Source organism: Haliotis rubra, unplaced genomic scaffold, assembly GCF_003918875.1.
Source record: "Haliotis rubra isolate DU_JTF1 unplaced genomic scaffold, ASM391887v1 Scf245, whole genome shotgun sequence".
NCBI lineage: Eukaryota > Metazoa > Mollusca > Gastropoda > Lepetellida > Haliotidae > Haliotis > Haliotis rubra.
This window is the reverse complement of record NW_025766503.1, coordinates 1061035-1087221: the sequence shown is the minus strand read 5'-3', so window position 1 is coordinate 1087221 and position 26187 is coordinate 1061035. Positions and strand designations below refer to the sequence as shown.

Genomic DNA, 26187 nt, shown 5'->3' with positions numbered 1-26187 from the left:
CTTTCCGCGACAGCCAGGAAAATAACCTACCCAGCATTAATATTACAGAGCGAGGTATTTCGCCGCCGGAGGTTTCGCGTTTACCTTTAACCCTCGAAACACGTGGTCACTTTCGGGTAACTTCGAAGCTACGGTGAAGACCGACGATTATGCTAATATCAACGACGGCAAGATTTTATACAAGGTTTTTCCTGCTACACCGTGACATCACAGCGGGTATTCTACAGAATCAAAATGCCTTGTTCTGATTGGACCGCGTTGGACAACGCGACCCACGCAGAGGTCGATCTTAGTTCACAGTTCAAGACTTACGTTACAAGTGACAACTATATATCAGTGAACGAGCAAGCCTCCTTACAGTCCAGTTAATCTGAACCTTCATGATTGGGCTGCTTTCTTCAGGTTAGAGACCTCCCCTGTCAAGCTAGGACGAGGGCACGGCAGTCAGGCGATTTTACATAAAGTTCAACGAGGACAGAACACCTGGTTGTGCACCTACATCGTCAAGGACTTCGCAGCGAATAACCTAGACGACGGGATACAAGTGGATCTAAATCCACAGCGTCTCAGACTACAGCTGAATTTCATCATCAAGCTACTAACACAACTAGATGGTTAGTAAACCTACTTAAGCTTTCTGATTGGAGAATTAAAACGGAAGTTTCACCCTCCAACTTGGGGATCTGAATATAGTGCTCCAACACCTCACAAGTGAGGTTTATGAACACGCCTGGATGACATACTTGGACTCCATGATACGATGATTCTATCACGATGGCCAGCAAGAGCACTGTAAATTTATCTCCACCGAACCAAACAGGAGGGAAAAATGCATCAGATTATTTCCTCTATCATCAACTTACGCAGAATGAAGTCTCACGTACTTTATCTCCGTTTGGATCAGAACTGTCATACTACGTGCATACAAGACGGATGGACCCTATCCGACCCTCCATGAGCTTTTAATACTCATGATATTAGAGCGCTAACTTCTACAATTGATCTACACAAATGTTATTTGAAATAATGGAGGGTTTATTTCTGGAGATCCGATATGGTGGTTGCCAACCATTATCTGAGAGATATCACCACCGAGGCTGTCTCAGGTATCCACCAATTCGATCCCATGGTCCTCGCACAACAGTTGACAGTTCCTCGGAGAAGATAAGTCAATCTTACAGATTTCTACTTATCTTATAACAGTACTAAATAGCTACATGCTATATATAATTTGCTTAAGTTCTTTTATCATCACAGTACTATGATTATTACATCATACAATATATAAGTTAACAACTCTACAGAGTTGGTTATTATATATTTACCTTAAGTTAATCATATCTTAAGAGTAGTACTATGGTTACATGATAAATGCATTAGCTAACAAACTCTACAGAGTTTTTGGCTATTATATAACGTAGCTTAAGTTAATTATATCTTAAGCATAGTACTATACTCATATTGTAAAAATATATAAGCTAACAAACTCTACAGAGTTTGGGCTATTATATAGGTAGCTTAAGCTTATTCATATCTTAAGGTCAGTACTATGTTTATATCATATAAGTATATTAGCTAACAAACTCTAAAGAGTTTTTTGCTATTTGGCTTAAGTTTCATCATATCTTAAGCAATATGGTTACATTATAACATGTATTAGCTAACAAACTCTACAGAGTTTTTGCTATTATATATGTAACTTAAGCTTATTCATATCTTAAGCGCAGTACTATGTTTATATCATATAGGTATATTAGCTATCAAAACTCTAAAAGAGTTTATTTTTCCTTATCCTGACTCATGCTCTTTTGCTTGTCCCCTTCCTCTTGCGAACATAGTGGAACACTTGTATCTCCTTAATTGAAGCTCCCTTCAATGTAAAATCACTAATTGGTACTCACCCAAGAGTTGCCTCCCCTGCCGTAAACGCGGGAACAGGTGTCGCCACCCTCTGGCCTCATGCTTCACTCTCTCCTTCTTCGCCCAGTGAGCAGGATGCGAGAGCACCTGTGTCTCCTTACACACTATATCCTTTGGTTTTCTTAGTTAGTTACCTCTTATAGTTTACTATAAAGGTATAGCTAGTATCCTTCATTAATTTGCATTGATAATTATTCGTATTTCTACTGTTTATTCACGTGAGTTCGTGATTGTTCAGCTAGTATTACGTTGATGAAAACTGTACTATTTGTAGATTACGTTTTCCGCTGCTGATCCGCATGTAGTATGCCCTAGTTGTACTACGCCTTGTGCGTTTGATTCACGCGTTGCAGTTACTGCATTAATTTAACCAATTCTGCCTTTAATAAATACCATCTTTGCGTCTTGAGACGTGTTGCAGATAGGTCACGCAAACTAGGTGTAGACATGGCCGATACATCGGATTTCCCATCCAGTCAGCTGCTGTCGAAGAGCGACCCCTCCCGCCTGGTGTTCTGCTTGAGACCCCATCGGAAGAGGGACGTGGGATGCAGTCCGTCACCTCTAAGAAGCGACCGGCCTCCCAAGACATCCCGCCATCGCAGATAAAGTCCAAGAGGGCCTCAACGCTTCTCAACGCAGACTTCTTACAGACCCCAGGGCAGCGCCATCCTCCAAAGGGAAATCTCACGGTCGCCGAGAACTTTCTCAGCCGAGATCGTTCCAGCAGCAGAATTGGGCCTCTACGATGACCAGCCAATCATCATACCCGACATACGCCACAAGAAGTGACCAGTGACAGCGACAGTGACTTCAGCAGAGATCACCATGCAGCCTGATGCCTCTACACTGATGTCAGACGAGATCGCTGAGGGCCCCACCGCTATCAGCGCAGAGAGGGCACCATCTACTTCGTCGCAGATCATCCCAGACGATCTAATGAAGCAGATCATGATCATGATGGAAGGCCACTACAGACTGGAGAAGCAGCCATCCCAGGGTCCGAGCCTTCGCGAAGGCTCCAACGTAGACAGCACCCCAGAGGCACCCCCATCAATGTAGCAGCCACGACGATGCCGCCGCAGCTTGAAGGAAGTCACAGACCACCTCGACGGCGACCCAGATGTACAGCCTTCGCGAAGGCGGGAAAGATCATCACCTTCTTCGGCGTCATACTCAGATACGGAATCTGATCATCAGACCTCACGGAAGCCTTCGCGAAGGTCATATCACCGTTCCCCAGGACCGGACGCAGAGGAAGCTTCGCGAAGGCGTTCGCGAAGGACACCTGAACCCAGATCGTCATCATCTAAAAGGACATCGAGGGACTACACAAGAGCTTCGCGACGCTACCAACGGTCCCCTCACAGGTCTCCAAGAAGATCAACCTATCGATGTAGATCACCAAGACGATCGCCTCACCGATCACCACGCCGATCTCCACGTACATCACCACGTCGATCACCTCACAGGTCTGCACACAAGCCTACAACTAGATCTCCACAAGCGTCAAACGATATAGAGATAGAGCCACACAGTCCTACATCAGAAGAGCAACAACCTCTCATTAATGATGATGGAATGGAAGATGATGGAGGAATTATTTTCTCAGATGCAGAGATAAGATATTGGATGGTCAATAATCTAGATCTCTCATCACCTTCCAAGAGTGGCAACTTCGGCGCAGACATACCTGATGAAAGAAGACGATGCAGATGCTATCACACTACCCCAATCGACCCGATTAGCGGCGTACCACAGAACCTAGATACAGCATTCCACAAAGCCACGCGAAGGTTCAGACACCACATCTGCCAAACTTTCACGCCAAGAAGTTCTCCACGCATAATATGGACCCCTTCTTCAAGGCAAAGACATCGATGAGAACTACAAGCTGATCTCCGATGCCAAGAACAAGTACTACAAGATTGATGATCGGAAATTGGTTCAGATAGAAACCATGACGAGACGTATGTTCTTTGGTCTAAATAGATCTAGAACAATAAATGAGACACTTATCACCAGATTTCGTCAGAACACCTACTTCTGAAGATGATAGAATGATTTACTCGGCCCTACTGATGCAAAAGAAGGACCAGCAGTTCTTAACAGATCATCTCACGCCTGTCTCAGCAGCACTGACCTTAGCTCGTCGTCAAGGCCTCCTCGCTTCCTGCAACTGGGGTGAGAACTTTACAGCTCCACTATATACAGCCCGTGGTCTTCCCCATCCATCTTTGACGGAGGAATAGACAAAGTCTCCAAGGAAGTCACCAAGGATTCCAGAGAAGTCCTGATGATTAAATCGATGGACACGCTTAGCCAGTGTCATTCGACAGACTTCACAAAGATACTCAGGAGATCTAAATTCACGGGCCTACAAAGAGCAAGAGACAGGAAGATAGCCAGTTCCAGGAAGAGATTCTTTTCGTCGCCCATATGGCAACTATAGAGGAGGGTCAGGAAGAGGCAGGACACCCAGAGGTTCCCGCAACTATAAACGCTGAAAGACAGGTTCGGAACGACTGGAGTCTTCCACCCCCAGCCGTTCCAGTACAACCGTCACAAGTGGGTGGACGCCTCCAACTACACTGGGAAAACTGGGGAATGCTTCAAGACACCTATGTCTCCAACATTCTTCAACACGGATTTCGTATCCCACTACAGGCCAAGCCTCCGCTAACAGTCAACCCTCACAAGTTCGAATGCACAGGCACAGCAACTACCAAAGTTAAGAGAGGCTGTTACATTACTCCTAACCAAGCAGGCCATAGAAGTAATAGATCAAGGAAACATCGAACCAGGTTTCTACTCCCCAGTTTTCCTAGTACCCAAGAAAAACTCCAAGGAGAAATACAGACTCATTTACAACATGAGCTTCTTCAACAAGACTTATCTACGCAGACCACCGAGGTTCCGCATGATACATCTACCGCAGTTACGGCACATGATTCGCCCCATGGACTACATGGGCAGTATAGATCTACAAGATGCTTATCTGCACATCCCTATACATCCCGAATCCAGGAAATACCTACGGTTTACACTAGACGGGTTACATTACCAGTGGAAAGTACTCCCATTCGAATGTCATCAGCCCCATGGTTATTCACGAGGATAACGAAACCCGATTGTCACCTATCTACATCGCGCCAAGGGCTACGCAGTGCGTTCTTCCTCGACGACGGGATACAAGTAGATCAAGATCCACAGCATCTCAAACTACAGTTAAACTACATCATAAAGCTACTAACACAGCTGGGATGGTTAGTAAACTTACTCAAGTCGGACCTAGTACCATCGCAAGATCTGCAATTCCTAGGCATTCGATTTATCACCAATCTCAACCGTGATAGTCGCATTTCAGAAGACCGTTGGCTCAAGATCCAACAGATCATTCCACCAGCCCTACTCTCTCTCGCTACCACTTCGACAATGGCAGAGCTTACTAGGTCTTCTAACATCAGCCCAAGACTTGACAGTCAGAGGCAGATTACAGTTACGTCCCTTACAGGTCTTCATCAACACACATCTCGACGACCTACAACCATTCAGTCTACCGAAACATCTCAGACCTCATCTACTATGGTGGACCAAGAAATCGAATGTCTGCGAAGGGATTTGTTTAGCAGAGCAGGAATTCAAAACCCATCTATATGTACACGCCATCCGCTCCAAGGTTGGGGAGCTCATCTCACCAACCGGACGGCATCAGGGTTATGGAATCAGCTAGAAAGCAAGCTCCACATAAACTCATTAGAGATGAAAGCTGTAATCAACGCCATAAGACATTGGAACAACATTCTACAGAATGCGCACCTAATGATACATACCGACAACTTCGACAGTGGCGTTCTATGTGAACAGGCAAGGCTCAACGAGATCGCTGAACCTTTTGACTTTAACCTTTCAACTGTTCGAATTAATCCAAGATCTAAATCTACATGTCAAAGCATGCCACATTCCCGAGCCAGGAATATACTAGCAGACGACTCTCTCGCCACATCTACCGTCGCCGACAGAATGGATGCTCAATACAGAGATATTTGCACAGATAATCAAGCAAATAGGAGCCGCAGCTAGTAGATCTATTCGCCACAAGATTCAACAATCAACTACCGACATTCGTGTCACCAGTTCCAGACCCACAAGCATGGGCAACGGACGCTTAAGCATATCATGGAAGGCCTCAATGCGTGCGCGCTTCCGCCCCAGCAATAATACCTCAAGTATTACAGAAAATCAGTCAAACACAGAGCCTACAACTCATTTTGGTCGCTACTTCTACTGGTCGGCCAGAACACGCGTTTCCCATTCTAATACAAGAAATCGGGTCAACCGCACTAGAGCTACCCAAGCTCCAAAGCTGTTAATACATCCACACACCAAACAGGTGCACAGAAACCCAGAAGTATTCAAACTTCACGTATGGACTGTATTAAAATGTGTTTAAACAAGAGAGGGATATTCTACCAGGGCGGCAAAAGCGGTCACGCTTGCCTTACGATACTCAACTCGTAACTTGTACGACGACAAGTGGCACAGTTTCGAAAATTACGCAGCAAACAAGGGTTTTACAGCGAGAGATGCTACGCATCCTCAAGTGGCAGACTATTTGTGTTACTTACAGCAAAACAAACATTTAAAAGGCTCGACATTGTCCACATATCTTGCCGCGCTTAGTTCTGTGATTTCTATGAGAACGGGTGTTAAATTGACAAAAACACCAGAGTTACTGGCCTTACTACGTGCTTTCCGATTGGAGGACCAAAAGCGGAAGTTCCACGCCCCGAGCTTGGGATCTGAATGTAGTGCTACAACACCTCACAAGTGAGGATTATGAACCGTTGGAATCGACAACCTTTGAATTTCTCTCACAGAAAACAATTTTCCTGTTATCGCTAGCCACGGCAGCCAGAATATCTGAAATTCACGCTCTAGATTATGAGAGGATACAGTTTGATGACAATCAAAACACAGCGCACCTGGGATTAAGATGGGATTTCATCGCCAAAAATCAACTACCAGGCCAACCAGACAGGTTATTTCACGTCCCTGCACTATCCTCGATTCTCGGATCTCAAGATACATTGGACTTATCGCTATGCCCAGTACGAGCTCTCAAAATCTATTTACGTCGTTCCAAAACAAGGCGAAGATCGCTCAGAAGATTGTTCATCCCGTTATCGCCTACTAATCAGACAGAAGTCTCTCGTACCACCATATCTATATGGATAAGGACTGTCATTCTACGCGCCTACAAGGCAGCAGGACTGGACCCTCCAACAGCATCAAATCCCCATGAAATCAGGGCATTGGCTTCCACCCTCGCCCTTCACGGTAACTGTTCATTGAATACAATTATGGAAGGATGCTTCTGGAAATCTAACATGGTGTTTGCTAATCACTATCTGAGAGATATCACCACCGAGGACGTCTCTGGCATTCACCATTTCGGTCCTTTGGTCCTCTCTCAGCAACTGACAGTCCCTCGTGAGGCTTAATATTCACCCCCACGATTATTATGTATATTATACATACATTATTTAGCTTATAACTCCACGGAGTTCTAGGGCTATGTATATATTTAGCTTAGGTTATTCAACCTTAAGCTCATACTGAGTTTTATGTTCAGTTGTACAGCTTCTCTATCAGAGTCGCTTTTATATCTATTTATATAATTTGGTATATCAGTATATGAGTAATGTAATACCCCAGTTATGGTAATATATAACCTATGGCTTATTATAGAGGAAATATCCTAAGTCAATGCCTTTATGAAGTTCCCAAGAGGGGTTATTACAGTATAAGTTATTTAAATCACTAATTATAAATCCAAAGTATTCTGTTTATGCCCACCTCCACCCGAGGATTCTACAAGCAAAAGCATGAGTCAGGATAAGGAAAAATATGTAATTTTTGAGTAAAATTGATATTTTATACTTATCCTGACTCATGAGGTTAGCCCTCCCATCCTCCCCACATAACACTTTGGATTTCCCTGTAAATTCAAGTGTTGGGCTCGCTAAATCAGGAGAGAGTGAAGCATGAGGCCAGAGGGCGGCGACACCTGTTCCCGCCCTTACGGCAGGGGAGGCAACTCTTGGGTGAGTACTAATTAGTGATTTTACATTGAAGGGAGCTTCAATTAAGGAGATACAAGTGTTCCACTGTGTTCTCAAGAGGAAGGGGACAAGCAAAAGAGCATGAGTCAGGATAAGTATAAAATATCAATTTTACTCAAAAAATTACATTTTGCTATTATATATTTGGCTTAAGTTTCATCATAATTTAAGCTTTATGGTTACATTATAACTTGTATTAGCTAACAAACTCTACGGAGTTTTTTCTATTATATATGTAGCTTAAGGTTTCCTTCATATCTTAAGCTCAATACTATGTTTATATCATATAAGTATATTAGCTAACAAAACTCTAAAAGGTTTTTTGCTATTATATATTTAGCTTAAGGTTTTCCTTCATATCTTAAGCTCAATACTAGGTTTATATCATATAAGTATTTTAGCTAACAAACTCTAAAGGGTTTTTGCTATTATATAATTAGCTTAAGTTTCATCATATCTTAAGCAGTATGGTTACATTATAAAATGTATTAGCTAACAAAACTCTACAGAGTTTTGCTATTATATATATAGCTTAAGTTTAATCATATCTTAAGCTCAGTACTATGTTTATAACATAAAAGTATATTAGTTAATAAACTCTAAGGAGTTTTTTGCTATATACATTTAGCTTAAGTCTAATCATATCTTAAGCTTAGTACTATGGTTACATTATAAATTTATTAGCTAATAAACTCTACAGAGTTTTTTTTTTGGCTATTGTATATGTAGCTTAAGTTAATTATATCTAAAGCACAGTACTATACTCATATTGTAAAAATATATTAGCTAACAAAGCTCTAAAGAGTTTTGCTATTATATATGTAACTAAAGCTTATTCATATCTAAAGCTCAGCATTATATCTATATCATATAAGTATATTAACTAACAAACTCTAAAGAGTTTTGCTATTATATAATTAGCTTAAGTTTAATCATATCTTAAGCTTAGTACTATGTTTATATCTTAAAGTATTTTAGCTAACAAACTCTAAGGAGTTTATACTAGCATATTAACAAGCTTAAGTCTATTAGTCTTAAGCATTGTATTAATGTTATATATACTTTATCATAATAAGTACATTGTAATAACCTTTATATGGCAGCTGATAAGTTAGCAGCAGGAATTCATCAGTTCAGTACCTTTATGAAGTTCCCATAGGGTTATTACAATCATCACAGTTCAAATCACTAATTATTAAAATCCAAAGTATTATATATTCCCACCTCCGGTTCCGTCGAAATCTACAAGCAAAAGAGCATGAGTCAGGATAAGGAAAAATATGTAATTTTTAGAGTAAAATTGATATTTTATACTTATCCTGACTCATGAGGTAAGCCCTCCCATCCTCCCCACATAACACTTTGGATTTCCCTGTAAATTCAAATGTTGGGCTCAGTATATGAGGAGAGAGTGAGGCACATGGGTGGAGGTGGCGCCCTAGTTCCCGCGCTTGTGGAAGGAAGGTAACTCGTGCTGAGTACTAATTAGTGATTTTACATTGAAGGGAGCTTCAATTAGGGAGATACAAGTGTTCCACTATGTTCGCAAGAAGAAGAAGAAGACAAGCAAAAGAGCATGAGTCAGGATAAGTATAAAATATCAATTTTACTCTAAAAATTACATTTTTACTTGAAAAATTACATTTTTCCTTATCCTGACTCGTGCTAAATGCTTGTCTCCTTCCTTTTGCGAATGATAGTGGAACACTTGAAATCCCTTGAAGTTCCCTTCTAAAAAAGCGGACGTAACATCATCACTCACCCACGAGTGGCCTCCCATGCCCCTTTGGCGCTCTTTTCGTCACATAACCAGCCATGTTTTGTCCCTCTCTCCTTCTTCTCCCTTGAGGACGGTTGTGAGAGCACCTTGGTCCCTATACGGCACATATCCTTTCTATTTAGGACCTTTACATCAAAATTATTGCTGTATACGGCTTTTAGGATTGTATTCTACTATATGGTTTGAAATTTGATCTAAATTATACGTTGTTTGACATGTTTTTTCATCATGTTTACATTTGATGAAAACTTGTATTCGTTGTAGGTACTGGTTGTCTGCGGCTGATCCACATTTATTATGTCTTGACTGCACTACTTCATGTTCTTTCAGCTCTCGCTGTAAACATTGTCTGAATTTAACCACTTTTGAATTCAATAACTACCTTTTTTCCATTCAAGGACGTGCAAAGGACTGGGTAAGAAGGTATTCACAAGTCATGTCTAAAACGAGTGATTGCGCTGATAACCGTGTGTTAACTACTGCTGCCGATGTTCATAATTCCAGTGAATTGCCGAGTGATTTACGGGGGCAGGTCGCTGTTCCAGTGATGAACTCTGGAGCCAATAAGAGATCGTCGTCAACAGAGCTGACCTCTTCAACGGTACTGGGAGAATTGGGAAAACTACAGGACAACTACGTATCCCAGATACTACGCAGAGGGTACAAGATACAGTTGGAAGCCACCTCATCGCTTACAAGCAACCTGCTGGCCTTCAACTATGCAGCCGACCAGACAGAGAAACTGGACGACGCAATCAAGACTCTACTGGACAAAGATGCAGTAGAAGAAATAAATCAAGATCTCATCACGCCCGGTTTTTACTCACCAATATTCCTGGTACGGAAGAAGAATTCCAAGGAGGAGTTTCGGCTCATCTACAACATGAGGAAGTTTAACCAGTAGTATCTCCGCAGACCAGCAATATTCAAGATGATACATCTTCCTCAGCTCCGACATCTCGTTCGTCCATCAGACTACCTCGCCAGCATAGATCTATAAGATGTGTACCTACACATCCCGATACATCCAGACTCAAGGAAATACCTAAGATTCCTTTTCAACAGACAACACTTCCAGTGGAAGGTTCTACTGTTTGGAATATCGTTGGCCCCCTGGTTGTTTAGTCGAGTGACCAAGCCCATCGTCACATGTCTACATCGTCGAGGTCTACACAGTGCTTTTTACCTGGACGACGGAATTCAAGTTCATCAAGATCCCAGTCAACTCAGACTGCAACTAGACTTCACCATCAGGCTTCTCACTCAGTTAAGATGGCTGGTAAATCTCCTCAAGTCAGAACTGGAGCCGAAACAGGATCTTCAATTTCTAGGAATACGCCTCATCACGCCGGTGAATCGCATAGTCGTCCCAGAGGATCGTTGGGTCAAGATACAACAGATGATATTTCAAGCAATGCTCTCGCCGTTGACACTACGTGCTTGGCAAAGCATGCTCGGTCTACTCACCTCAGCTCAAGACATGACTCGCAGAGGGAGGTTACAACTGCGCCCACTACAAATATATGTGAACGCCCATCTCGACAGTCTGGATCTGCTGATACTACCGGACAGCCTGAAACCATACCTCTTTTCGTGGACTCGGAAGTCGAATGTTTGCAGAGGAACCTTTTTATCAGAGCCAGTTTGCAACACTCATCTCTACGTGGATGCATCACTACAAGGATGGGGTGCCCACCTCAACACAGAAGTGGCAGCAGGGAAGTGGTCGAGTCTGCACATCAACCTGTTGGAGATGAAAGCAGTGATCAACGCTTTACAACACTGGTCCAGCGTACTAAAGAACGCAAGACTCACGGTCCACACAGACAACTCCACAGTAGCGTTCTACATCAACAAACAAGGATCAACAAGTCTGCTACTACTCAGCTTTCTCCTGTTCAGCATCGTAGACGACCTGAACATCTACATGAAGGCATGCCACATTCCAGGAGTAAAGAATGTCATAGCAGACGCCCTATCTCGTCCACTACAACCATCCCCGACGGAATGGATGTTACACCCAGAAGCGCTCCGGTTCGACGTACAGACAATAGGATCCCCACTGATAGACCTGTTTGCAACAAAGTTCAACAAGCAATTACCAACATTTGTCTCACCGATTCCGGATCCTCAGGCATGGGCAACAGACGCTTTATGCATCTTATGGGAAGGACTAAACGCTTATGCGTTTCCACCTCCAGCACTACTACCACAAGTAATACAGAAAATCAAGCAGACGACAACGATGCAACTGATTTTGGTCACACCCTATTGGCCAGCGAGGGTATGGTTTCCTGTGCTCTTACAAGAACTCGGAAGTCCAACCCTGAAACTACCAGAGTGGTCGAACCTGCTCATCCAATAAGAAAAATCTGACAAATATTACTGAAATGGAAGAAGAGGTGGTCTGATATTGGGACAGCATGGACCACGACTTTCTAACTTCTTTGATCAGTAGTATGCCCCGCCGCATTGAAAGCCTGCATTGTTGCCCATGGTGACTTGACAAAATGCTAACTGTTCACCTGTCTTTGAATCTGGAGTTATGTTCTGCTAATATTCACATTTAATACGGGAGTAATGAGTGAAAAAAAATTAAAATTTACAATCTTAAATTCTCAATAATTTCTGGTTGTACTGTGTATAACATGACTGTAATATCTAGACATTTTATACATTGCCAACGTAACTGCGACCTAGTGTATGTTGTCTGTCTCATTACACTTCACGGCGAAAAAAGAATGATTCTGTTGAATGCTACCACAAATGAATGAAAACAAAATACAAAAATTAAAATTAAAACGGACTAAAGTTACAGCAACAATGTCAGCCTATTACCTTGTTCGAGGAATCTATCCATCAATATCCACATAAAGTAATGATATGCTATTCATCTGCAGCTGACAAAGAGTCCTGTTCCATGTCATGTGTCTTTTAACAGTCTAATGAAAAAGTGATACATCGTTTCAGGTTTTTCACATTGGTGTATAGTCTCTAATTTTTTACCCAAGATAGCACACCTGGAAACTAATTGCATGATGTCCGCCCTTTCTTTAAAAAAGTAATTAAGTTAGCCAATAATGAGCAATCAATTGACGTATTGGTGGTTAATTCTTTGAAGGAAGGACGTTGTTTTTACAAAGGCACTTTATGACAGGGTGTATTCAGTATAGATTAGTAAATTTACATACATAAACACTACCTTTTGACAAATCCGCTGTGCAAGATAAAAGTAATTAATCAATCAGCGTCTTCTCAGTTAATTCTTTGATCGATGTTTGTTTTTGTAACTCAGGTGATAATTCGTCTTGCTACACTTCCATGCACATACTACATAACATGTAATACATTTGTGACATCAGACCTTAATTTATAATGTTGAGTATTTGCTCCAGACACAAGAAGTGCCAAATGGGAACTTTTGTCGGGTAATCTGAGTGGTATTACCACTAATTATACCTGTTATAAATTCATTAACTGACCATCAAGTGAATGATGACAAATAACACGTGTAGGTTTATACCGCCGATGACAGACAGCGTTTTGGCGAACTTCGGGCCTGTGAGAACCTGTTCCTGAGACATCCACATCCTCGTCCCACAAGCCTACGGCCGAAGACGACGTTAGCAAACGTTCACGTTCAGCGGACCCAGTCGTCTTGGGGAAAGAAGGCTCTACGAACGTCCCTGAGACTACAAGAGACTATGAAGTCACGTCAGCGAACCCTACAACAACGCAGACATCTACAGGGTTTGGCAAACCCTTAGATCTACAGGCAGATATCAGTACAGCAGACATCTACAGGGTTTGGCGAACCCTTTGATCAACAGGCAGATATTAGCAATGCAGACATCTACAGGGTTTGGCAAACCCTTAGATCTACAGGCCGATATTAGCAACGCTGACATCTACAGGGTTCGGCGAACCCTTATATCAACAAACAGATATCAGCAACGCAGACATCTACAGGGTTTGGCGAACCCTTAGATCATCAAGCAGATATCAGCAATGCAGACATCTACAGAGTTCGCGAACCCTCCGAGAATAACAACTAATAAATATCATCAGCAGATTATGGTCAATACACTAGTGTTTGCGAACGCTACCTCATAGGTTCACGAAGGTACAGTTCGGCAGAGCCGGAAACTATCGGAGGGAATATATGCAGAGGAAGAAGGCGATTGCGTCTTCTCGGAAGCAGAGGTCACATCTTGGATCGCAAACGGCTTGGACTTGGCGTCCCCCTCCAAGGAATCGAATGCAGCGTTCACATACAAGATGCTGGAGGAGGACTTCGACAGCCTCACGATTCCACCGATTGAACCGGTCTCCTAGGTGTCTGCAAACCTATGTACAGCGTTCAAGAAAGCAACCCGGTTTAGCAGGCCATTTCTTCCCCGGTCTGAACTTTCCCCGGGGAGAATCTAGCCTAGGCCAAACTTTCCCTGGGGAGGTTTTGTCCTAGGATATTCTTACCCCAGTGAACGTTTGGGCAAGGCTAAAGTCGCCCCTGCCCCCAGGCCAAACTTTCCCCCCTGTTTAAACTAGGATATTTTGTTCTGTTTTCTATGAAAAGTGGGGAGATTCTTCCCCATCCTTGTTCTCATATCAAAAAGGGGGATTCTGGCCTACCTCGGCCACTTCTTCCCCACCCTTGCTCTTACATCAAAAGGGGGAGATTCTGGCCAAGCTAGGCTACTTCTTCCCCACCCTTGCTCTTATATCAAAAGGGGGAGATTCTGGCCTAGCCTGGCTACTTCTTCCCCACCCTTGCTCTTATATAAAAAATTGACGATGTGACGTTAAATATGAACTCACTCACTCACTCACTTATATCAAAAGGGGGAGATTCTGGCCAAGCTAGGCTACTTCTTCCCCACCCTTGCTCTTACATCAAAAGGGGGAGATTCTGGCCTAGCCTGGCTACTTCTTCCCCACCCTTGCTCTTACATCAAAAGGGGGAGATTCTGGCCAAGCTAGGCTACTTCTTCCCCACCCTTGCTCTTACATCAAAAGGGGGAGATTCTGGCCAAGCTAGGCTACTTCTTCCCCACCCTTGCTCTTACATCAAAAGGGGGAGATTCTGGCCTAGCCAAACTGAAACTACTTCTTCCCCACCCTTGCTCTTATATCAATAGGGGGTGAATTTGGCCTAGCCTGGCTACTTCTTTCCCACCCTTGCTCTTATAAACCGACAGTAGGTTTGACTTATATTTTTGTACACATTTTTGCTAAATAGTCCAGTTTTGCCTCTGACTTGGGTGTAGTGATTTGAATACATACATGTTTGAACGGCATATGTCTCTAAAGCCATCATGCTCCTGCCGCCATTCCTATGAAGACACATTGCATTAGTTCTTCATCTGTCCACCATAAGATGTAAACATTCAATCGCACATTCGATGGGTAAATAAGATGTAATATACACAGGTTTCTTGCTCTCTTATCATGCTGTTTATTATCTAATATTTGTTGTATATATGTATAAATGTAATGGAACATTATTCACATAAGCTTGTTTACTAATCCATAATCACTTCTGGTGAATGAAATAATATGATTCAGATATCCATGGGCCAAACCCCTTATCAAACCTTGTCTTTTGAATATAGAATCAGGCAATATAGTGGAATGATAGATGATACAGCATTTGATACAGATATTGTGTTGGGTTGTTGTTGTGTTGATGTTTACATCTGCTTCCAACTGTTAAGTTGATGTCGCTGACATGGATGCCATATTTAAAGCCATGAGTGAGGGAATAAAATTTTGAATGGATATTGACTTCCAAGTAAAAACTGGGTATTTAGTTAAAGTTTCGAATATAGTAATGATGTTGACATAAGCCAATTTTGAGTAAGTGGGGATAAGTAAATTATTGAAATATAAAAATAAGTAAATGATGTAATATCTTTGCTTATATGCTTGCTTTTCTTTTTAATCTCACCTTATAGGAAGGCGTTTCCTATTCTCGCGGTACTTACGGATATCGGCTGAAAAAATAACACAAACAATTCTTACCGTATGAATAATTGTTGTTTTTAAATTATGGGCCTTCTCTTCTAACATCTACATCTATCAGATGCTAGATCCATCAGGTAAATCACCACTCGTGAGCCCGGTGATAAACAATGCCATCCGCCATTGACAAAATGAGGCTTCTCCCATTTTCGCGGTATAACGAAGAAGTCACGTTGTGGAGTGTATGGAAGAGCAATCCTGTCGGAAAGCACGGGTGAAAGATCTGATATGTCCAAGTCGGTATTATAAGGCAAGATAACTTGAAAACGATAAATTCCAAAGAAGAAGTCATCAAAGTGAAAATATTTACATGAAAAGTCAAGTTTGTCAATCATTCTTCACATAAACAGTGAGGGCATCGGAATATGCTGTGACGTCTTAAAACTCGAAATTTCCGAGCAGTGGACTAGATGAGTCCAATGGGGACAAAAGTCGCATTTTCCCCACTTCACAAAGACAATTTGGGGACATCTACGAAGTTCCTGAGGTTGAAACTTGTTGCACGCACAGCATTTTTCTTCCTCTGCGATGTGATGACGCCACTGTCGCCACTGATTTCCGGCGAAGATACCGGGATGGCACCATTGTTGACACACAACCCTGATGTAGAAGGTCGCACAACTTCCCCCTTGCGTGATGAAATATTGTGATTACTCTCTAAAACTTACGCTTTTTTACATGCAGATGAAGAGAAGTGTTTAGATTTTTGCTTCTCTGCGTTGCTCCTCAAGATGTCAGTGTTTGCCTTCTTCATGAGATTGCCAGTGACGGACTTGTATGGTGGAACAAACTTCCTCCTGGATTTCTTCTGGACAACTATTTTAATTTTCCTCGTTTCGAGAAAATCGCCAGCAAGAGTAGAAGTATCAGTCGACAACTGTGATTCGCACACTGTCACGGGTGGAGCGTTGACACTGCCAATTATATCACCGGTGCCAGCGGAAGTCGGAGGGACGACCACAGACGATGTTGTTTTAACAGCTGTAGTAGACGTGTCCGGATTTTCTGTGAAGACATCAGTGGGATAAATAATCGCTGGTGCTGTCTGTGCTTCACCTATGACACCTCGATCAAACGGGAAGATTCCCGACTTGCGAAACGCGTTGGTGATGTTGGCTGGACATAGCGCTTTAATATATGGCTGCGCTGACAAAGCTGCGACTTCATATCTTGTGATAGATACCCCAGGGTTGTTGTGAAGGTATGTTTGACATTCCCTGTAATAGTGATTCTTGAAAGGAGCGAATACTTCAACCTCAAGAGGTTGAGTCAAATGGCTTGTGTGTGGTGGAAGAACAAAAAGAACGACGTTTCTTTTCCTTGCCCAGTCGGTTAGCGTCAGAGATATATGTGATTTGTGACCGTCCATAAAGGATCAGTGTAGGTGGGACAGCATTCCCTTCCTTTATTCCAGCATGTTTGGCGAGATGATCCATCACATAGGTCTCAAAAATGGCTGAATTCGACCAACCAGTTTGCGACATCTTCCCGGTGGATCCGACTGGCGCACCCGGCCAAGAGATCGTCCTGACCAACGTTTACCTGGGAAAACGTAAAAGGAGGAACATAATTTCCTAGCTGCGTTAAGCTCTGGCTATGATGGTGACATTTGCTGATCTAGGTGATGTGATGGCTTGGGGTTGGAATCTTTCCACAGACAACCTTAGATGGAGTGTGTTCTGTGCTCACACCAGTTTCGTTCGATGTTAAAGATGCGCCAGGCAAACTGTTGAAGCTATGCCTCGTCATAATAGCTTTTAGCTCACGGAAGTACTTATCTATTACTTGTTTTGAAGCACCCTTTGCCCTGGCTAAATGCAGTTTCTGTGGTTTGGCTAACTTCAGATCTGGCCAACGTTTCAAGAAGCCATAGAACCACTTGTTACTTAAGGAATGGCTAGCCTGAACATATTTGCCAACTGACTTGACATAGTCGGCTGCAAGATATTGGATGTTGCTCTTAGAGTAACCATATCCAATGTCCGCCATGTATTTCACATGGTTAACCAGAGATTCCTCTTCTGTAGTTGTTAAGAGTCTATCAGGTCCAGGTGTCCCGTCCCAGAGCCACATTACATCGTGTTCGATCCCTCAATGTTGACTCGGGGGCGCCATAGACACGCGAAGCTCTATAGACTGACATTCCTGTAGTGGTAGCCTCAAATGCGCTTTTAGAAGATTGTCTTTATCATATGGCTTCTTTACCCTACCGGGACCCTTTGCTCCCTAAAAGACAAATACAAAATCCCTTTTGATATCGATATATGCATTTGTATTTGTTGTATCTACTTTTTATTAATATAAATTCTATGTTAAAATGTAATGAATGTAGAAGTCGTGACATAAACAATTGTTTTTTTATGAAGTCACTTTTCTATTGTTTTTTTCCCACAAATTTACCCTTTATTATGAAATTCATATCATATCATATTCTTTTGATCAATTACTCTTTAGAAAACTATTCAATTTTATGTAAACGACACATATATCTAGGTTACAAAAGCTTAACAACGGTGATTGCGCCCACTTCCATTATATGGCCTTTAAATGTTTCCATACTTTTTACAGCCTGCGAAAATGAAGTCATGTGACAATCATGTGATTTCTATGTGTCAATAGGTCGTAATGTAGCAGACGATGTTTTTACTGGAGACTGAATGTTTTTGTAGATAGAGATGCAACATCGTGACAGAGTAAATATTATTGACCCCTGGCATATAACAAACAAGGTGTTATGGTTCTTTTCTTTTAAACTCACCAATATTCCTGACATTGCAAGATTTTGATCACTCGCAGACTTGGGCCACTTCCTAGTTACCGGTCGGCAAGGTAAACAACCGCTAGGTGTCGCGTGTATCAGCGATTTCGGCAGAAAACGTGTTTACCGCGAGAATAGGAAACCCGCGAGAATAGGAGACGTGAGTATAGAAGGGTATTGAAACAAAACTGGACTGACTGAGTTTGGTTTTACGCCGCTTTTAGCAATATTCCAGCAACATCACGGCAGGGGAACACCAGAAATGGGCTTCACACATTGTACCCATGTGGGGATTCAAACCCGGATCTTCGGCGTGACGAGCCAACGCTTTAACCACTAGGCTACCCCACCGCCCTTGAAACAAAACTGGAACTATGTACATGTTATATATGAAGATGAAGATGACCTGTAAATTGTTAATGGAACTTGACATCAACATGAATATCTTAACAATGTGTTCACATGTCTTGTTTTCGTTACTGACTTTTTCAAGACGAACCTAAACATGAAAACAAGGTTGGGGAAGAAATAGCCTTGCTAGGCCAGAATCTCCCCCTTTTGATATAAGAACAAGGGTGAGAAACAAGTAGCCTTTATGTTGATTCAAGGCCTAGGACAAACTTTACCCGGGAAAGATTAAGCCTAGGGGGGGAAAGTTTGGCCTAGGCTAAAGTTTCCCCAGGGAAGGTTTGGCCAGGGGGGAAGTTTGGCCTGTTACACCGGTACCAGAATCAACATGTACCAACGTTCAACGCAAAGAGGTTCCCTCTGCATCACATGGACCCCTTCATGAGAAGCGCCGAACCTGGATGACAACTTGAAGTTGATCAACGACTCCCGTAACAAGTCTTATAAGGTAGAAGACAAGAAGAATGCTATCAGCACTGTTAACTCAGAAGAAGGACCAGCACTTCATGTCTGATCACCTGGCCTCGGTGTCGACGGGTCTCACCCTACTATGAAGACAAGGTCGACATGTTCCTCGAATGACAGGTTCACCCAACCTCTACTAGATCTCCTTGGGCGGCGCCTATTGTCTTCGGCGGGGAGATCGACGTAGTTGCCAAGGAAGTCACACATGATTCCAGAGAAGTCATGATGATCAAGTCCACCTCTACGTAGATGCCTTACTACAAGGATGGGGAGCACATCTCGACAGCGAAGTGGCACCAGGGAAGTGGTCGAAACAAGAACAACATCTTTACATCAACCAGTTAGAGATGAAAGCTGTTATCTTGACCACTTCATCCGTCACCCATGGAATGGATGCCCCTCCCAGAGGTGTTCTGGCTCATCTTAATGAAAATAGGATCTCCCTTCATAGACATGTTCGCCACAAGGTTCAACAAACAAATACAGACATTCATCTCACCAGTACCAGATCCTCAAGCCTGGGCAACAGTCGCACTGAGCTTGTAGTGGGAAGGACTAAACGCATACGTGTTCCCACCTCCGGTTCTACTACCTCGAGTACTATTAAAGATCAAGTAGACCCAATGCTACAACTGACTTTGGTCGCACTCTACTGGCCAGCGTGAGTCTGGTTCCCAGATCTAATACAAGAACTCGGAAGTCCAACCCTGAAACTACCAGAGTGGCTGAACCTGCTTGTACATCAGCACACGCAGTACATCTAGGACTTAGAGGGGACTTCATTGCAAAGAATCAGTTACCTGGCCAACCGGACAGACAGTTCCATGTCCCAGCGCTATGTACGATCCTCGGTCCAGAGGACACCGAGGACTTATCCATGTGTCCTGTCAGAGCCCTGAAGATATATCTTCAAAAGACTAAAACAAGAAGAAAATTCAAGCGCCTATTCATCCCCTTGTTGACGGAGACATCAGTGGAAGTCTCAAGAATGACAATATCGTTTTGGATGAGAGCCGTTATACTAAGAGCCTATAAAGCAGCAGGATTAGAACCTCCAAGAGCTTCCAACCCACACGAAGTCAGAGCACTGGCGTCAACACTCGCTCTGCATGGAAATTGCTCTATGTCATCACTTGTGGAGGGCTGCTTATGGAAGTCGGATACGGTGTTTGCCAACCACTACCTCCGATACATAGCCACTGAAGACGTCTCCGGCATTCACCAGTTTGGGCCTCTTGTTGTAGCACAACAACTAACGGTTCCTCAAAGGCGCTGAGTTGTTGATAAATTTTACTATGGAAAAAATTCTAGTTTGAAAGTCCATGCGCACAGTGTAGACTAGGCTAGCATGAGTGATTAAGACTCTGTACTGGTAAAGATCTTACCTGTATGCTAAGGGGTCGCAACTCATTTATGATAAAGATCTTATCATAATCTATGGGTTGTTATAGATAACTAGTAGTAAGAAGATACTATAGTACTGTCGGAAATAGAAAAAAACTATATGTTCTCATTTATCTCTACAATTTTATGTAGTTGATATGTGAAAGTGTGAAATATCTGTTAAACTAAGTTCGGCCTAACTGCAGTCTCAGTGGTAGAGAGATAGGAAACGGAGAAAAATGACTATACTGAGGGGAAATTAGGGCAAAAATTAGCAATGCGGTTTATTTCTAAGTTCAAATTGACTTATTTGGAACAGACCATGGCTTTATGCAAATTAGTGTGTGATGATATTGTATTACAAAGGACACTTTTTAAATGTCCAGTTTGAAATTAGACGTAGATTCATTATAAACGATAGCTGACGTAAAAAATAATAACTTTTATGCTGAAACAATTAAGGATGTAGCTGCCATGGAGTCTCACTGTCACTATAAAAAGAAACAGATAGGAGGGGTCGTCTCAAAAGCAAAACCTGGGGTCGGGCTGGATAGAGATATCAGGTAAGATAAGATAATCCTTTAGGGCAATGATACTGGGGAGGTACACGGCACGTCATAACAATTTACAAATAATATCCAGTCCTGTCGATCTTCGAGTGGTCATGCCTCCTATATACTACGATGCGTTTCTATGGTTTTCGGGTATCATATTCTTTTACATATCTCAACTTAAACTTTTTAAAAGAAAGACACAAAAGATGTTAATCACTAGATGAGACATAGTCAACACACATGAAAAAGCACAAAATATCTTTGAGATGACCCCTTGTGCCTGCAGGCAGCACGTGTATTTCATGCCAGATAGTCGACGGACGTATCTAAGGACAGGTGATAAATCCAGGAAGTGGCTTGACCCACCACCAATCCGAAGGATTCTTTAAGCTAAAGATCATGAGTCAGGCTAAGGAATAATATGTAATTTTTAAAGTAAAATTGATATTTTATACTTATCCTGACTCATGAGGACAAGCCCTCCCAACCTCCCCGCTGGAAACACTTCGGATTTCACAGTAGATCCAAGTGCATGGACAGAAAATCAGGAGAGAGTGACAAGTAAGGCGGGTCACATGACTGTTTGCGCGGGAGAAGGAGGTAACTCGTGGGTGAGTGTACTTTTACGTCCGCTTTGGGGAACTACAAAGGATTCAAGTGTTCCACTAACATTCGCATAGAAGAGGGAGCTAAGCAAAAGATCATGAGTCAGGTATAAAATATCATGTGATGGCATGTGATGTGGCACCCTTCCTAATGTCCCGCTGTTTAGGCTGAAGAAATTTTGCCAAGATGGACAGTAGCCCTGTCCCTGTGTCCATCACGGTCGAGGGAGCAGGTACCGATCAGCTTGCAGCTTGGTTTCGTAATTAGACTGTGAAAAATTAATCGCTTTGGATCAGTGCCCCTTTAAATTATTCTTTTTGTCAATATTTATAACTCATCTGCTAATTCTGTAATAGTATTATAAACATATTAACATCACTACTCTTTCGATTCTAATGTTCTAATTTTGGCGGGGCGGTGGGGTAGCCTAATGGTTAAAGCGTTGGCTTGTCATGCCGAAGACCCAGGTTCGAATCCCCACATGGGCACAATGTGTGAAGCCCATTTCTGGTGTCCCCCGCCGTGATGTTGCTGGAATATTGCTAAAAGCGGCGTAAAACCAAACTCAGTCAGTCAGTCTAATTTTGGCATTATCTGTGTGAATATCCATTTATTTCGTACAGTTACTTCCCTTCCCATGCACACTACTCAGCTTCTCATGTCATGGTATGGTGATAGGGACAGTAGGCTTTAGTTTGTTATGTTGTGTGGTCATAGACAATATGATCATTGGTTTGTGTGAACTGAATGCCAGACCTTTTTCAAACGTAGACATTAAGGTTATATTTGTATTGTGATGTACTGATGTTTATAGCAATGGCACATCATGACATTGTTGTAAATTGTGTTACAGCATTAAGGACACACCTATTCACCATGTTCTTATGTCATCTGTAAAACTTACATGTATTTGCCTTGTAAAATAGCCAACATTGCAATCAGCTGTTCACAATGTGTGGGAGATTTAGTTTTGAGACTTCTTTTCATGGCCAGAATCATAATTAAAACAAAGAAAAACTAATTAGTATTCAGTGATAGGGAGACTGTGTATCTCTTACAACTAATGTTTGTGTCAAGGAGAGTTTGGCAAATGGCACCACCTTGCCACAGTGTGCATGCAGGAAGGCATGATTACAGTAGGTGGCATTTAGAAGCTGCAGTATCAGTGACAGATATACTTATTCATAAGAACCTCTTTGAATGCAAAATTCAGATACCAGTATGACTGGAAATTGAAGTATTGGTACTGAAATGTAGCATTCAAAGAACATAAAGCTGCTTATACACTTGGTGTTCCTTGAGACAATGTACAATATGCTGTTTGCTTCCTCCACAGCCATTGACCCTGATGGTGTGCTGTGTCAGGCAAGAGACCCCCAGGGATGGCATGGGACACGCTCAAACAAGTCTGTTGCTGGGCAAGGTCAGAGTATGATTTCTTATAAACATCTTTGAGATTGCAAGATTTAGTAGGACCCCAAACTAGGTGCCCTTGGCAGGTTAATTTGGAAAGATGAATTACAACCTACATAGTTTGTAGATGCTTCACTCCAAGGCTCAGATGCTCACCTCAAATCAGAGGTAACATCAGAGCTATGGCAAAAAAAGAAAGTCTCTTCACATCAACCAACTAGAGAGTGAAAAGTGGTAATCCATATTTCCGTATATTACTGTAGATAAGCCGAATTTTGACGACCAAAACATCAGCCTGTATAAGGGGGTCGCTTATCAATGGGTAACACTTTTGTCAAACTTTATTTCTGGTGAACAGTAAGAAAACGACATCGTATTGTTTCAGAAAATGACTTTGTCAGTGAAGACGTCAAGTTTGCAATTATATATCACAAGACAAGATTATTTACCTTTTCAGTTCTAATTTGATTTCCTGGGTATTGTCTTATTTGCAGGTATTAAGATTACTGTGTGTATTTGTCTTGTATATTGAGCCGGAAATAGCAATCAGCTGTGCACACGTTTCCAACACTAAGGTTATTAGGACCCTCATGAACATGGTAAGCGGAAGTTGTACGAGCATGGAATGAGGTGAAATAATGCTTGCTATTTCACACACTGATCACCGATGTTACTGTAAACTAGCGGTCCATGGATAACGAGGCGGTAATCAGTTCGTGATTGTTGATAATATGATGTGAAATTCGCTATCGGGGGGCATGGTGGGCGAGCTGGCTAAAGCGCCAGGCAAGTGATCCAGCGAGCATGAGGTGCCGGATCGAGCCCACCTGTGACCGGGTGTGAAAACCTTGGGAGTCAACTTTGTGTGCAGACTCTTTCAGTGTTTTCACATGCCCGCGTGTACAGTACACAACCCTGTGCACTTAAAAGAACCCACGAATCAGTTCGTATATGACCAGATGGTGGCCACATGAATTCGTGCAAACACCTAGTTGCGGGTATAGCAACATGCAGTAAACTTGGACAAAGTACTGTGACTATGTGTCCCAGTCCACCCAGCTGTGAATGGGTACCTCGTACGGATGGGAAAGCCGCAATAACTCGGTGCGCCTAGTGGCTGCAAGAGTTGTATACTCCCAAGGGAGTTGAGATTCATAATAAGATGTGCCGTTGAGATTGACATCCATTGATCGAGGGAAAAACTACTAGCGCCTTGAGCATGCACTTGTGCATGGATATGTGCACTATATAAATATCCAATAATAATAAAATAAATAATAATAATACTGCGGTTGGAGCGAAAAACGTACCCTCATGAACATGGTATGTGGAAGTTTTACGCACATGGAATGGGGTAAAATAAGCAAGCCAGTTTGTTGACATGTGATCGTCCAGCTACAATAAATATGATATTTAGCAAAATAAAATATGTTATCCATTTGCTGTCAACTACACTTCATTTCGAGGCGTGAGTAGACACAATATGATTGTGAATTCTGTGAATAATACAGACCGAAGTTACAATTGTCGGTAACTACCAGTTGTCTGTGGTCTGTGTTTGCCGCGATTAGGACCCCATCGCAGGGGATCGGCTTATGTACGAAACATACCATTTTGACACTGATAATCCTATCTCACATTATGCATTTTCTCTTGTTCTTTCGACCATCTCCATTTTCTTTCTTGTCGCTTGTGAGTGAGGACGTCCTGTCTTGAAGATAATATTTTCTTCAGAGGCCAAGGGAACAACTTGTTTTCTAATCTTAGAAGAGTGCAGATGAACTATAGGCAGAGTTGACACTGTGACCCCCGCTCTTGTATTGTATTGGTGTCTGTTCCTTGAGTTATCAGTGCTCTGCTTGTAATTACCTGAATAATATGGAGGATAGTGGTTATAAATGTGTTTAAGATTTTGGACCGTCTTTATATAACACGTCTAAAAGATCCATGAAGAAGGCACACCATTCTTCTATGTTGCTTAGCCACGCTGACGATTTTCTTGAAGCAGCCTCTGAGAATTTTAGATGTCTTTTCAGGCCTCCAGTTTCGATTTCTGACCCCTTGACACCAGTCCTTTCTGTCCCTTCCTTAGTAGTGTTCCTCAGGTCATCGCTGATTGCTTCTGAATGGACGACTACTCATCATGCTTCTTCTTACCTTGATGATCCTTCTCCTCCTGTAGGATTGTCCCTCCGTCAGATTCTAATGTCAGATTCTACAATCCTGCCTGTATTGTCAATGCCTTTGCAGATTCTACAATCCTGCCTGTATTGTCAATCCCTTTGCAGATTCTACAATCCTGCCTGTATTGTCAATCCCTTCAGATTCTACAATCCTGCCTGTATTGTCAATCCCTTCACAGATTCTACAATCCTGCCTGTATTGTTAATCCCTTCACAGATTCTACAATCCTGCCTGTATTGTTAATCCCTTCACAGATTCTACAATCCTGCCTGTATTGTCAATCCCTTCACAGATTCTACAATCCTGCCTGTATTGTCAATCCCTTCACAGATTCTACAATCCTGCCTGTATTGTCAATCCCTTCGCATTCAAGGGTCGAAATTAATGAAAGCTAATACACTAAATACGTTTTAAAATTCATAGTAGCATTCAATTGTTTAATAAGGCCTACATTTTTAGCGTCACATGTTTTTGTTGATTTAAATCAGAAACATTATGAAAATGGTCGTATAAAAACATTGTCAGTCATGCTCAGTTTGGAGTTACTTCCCTTAAATGACTAACGAAGGA

At 42.3% G+C, this 26187-nt stretch overlaps 1 protein-coding gene across 1 annotated transcript in view; it reads left to right on the top strand.

The window, feature by feature from the left end:
- The window catches only part of LOC124279024 (ATP-dependent RNA helicase DDX1-like), a 396346-nt gene that overhangs the window by 13211 nt on the left and 356948 nt on the right, over window positions 1-26187 (top strand). The window contains 1 exon segment of the mRNA XM_046714816.1: window positions 23357-23443. Within this exon segment, the coding sequence (XP_046570772.1) occupies window positions 23357-23443 (87 nt within the window).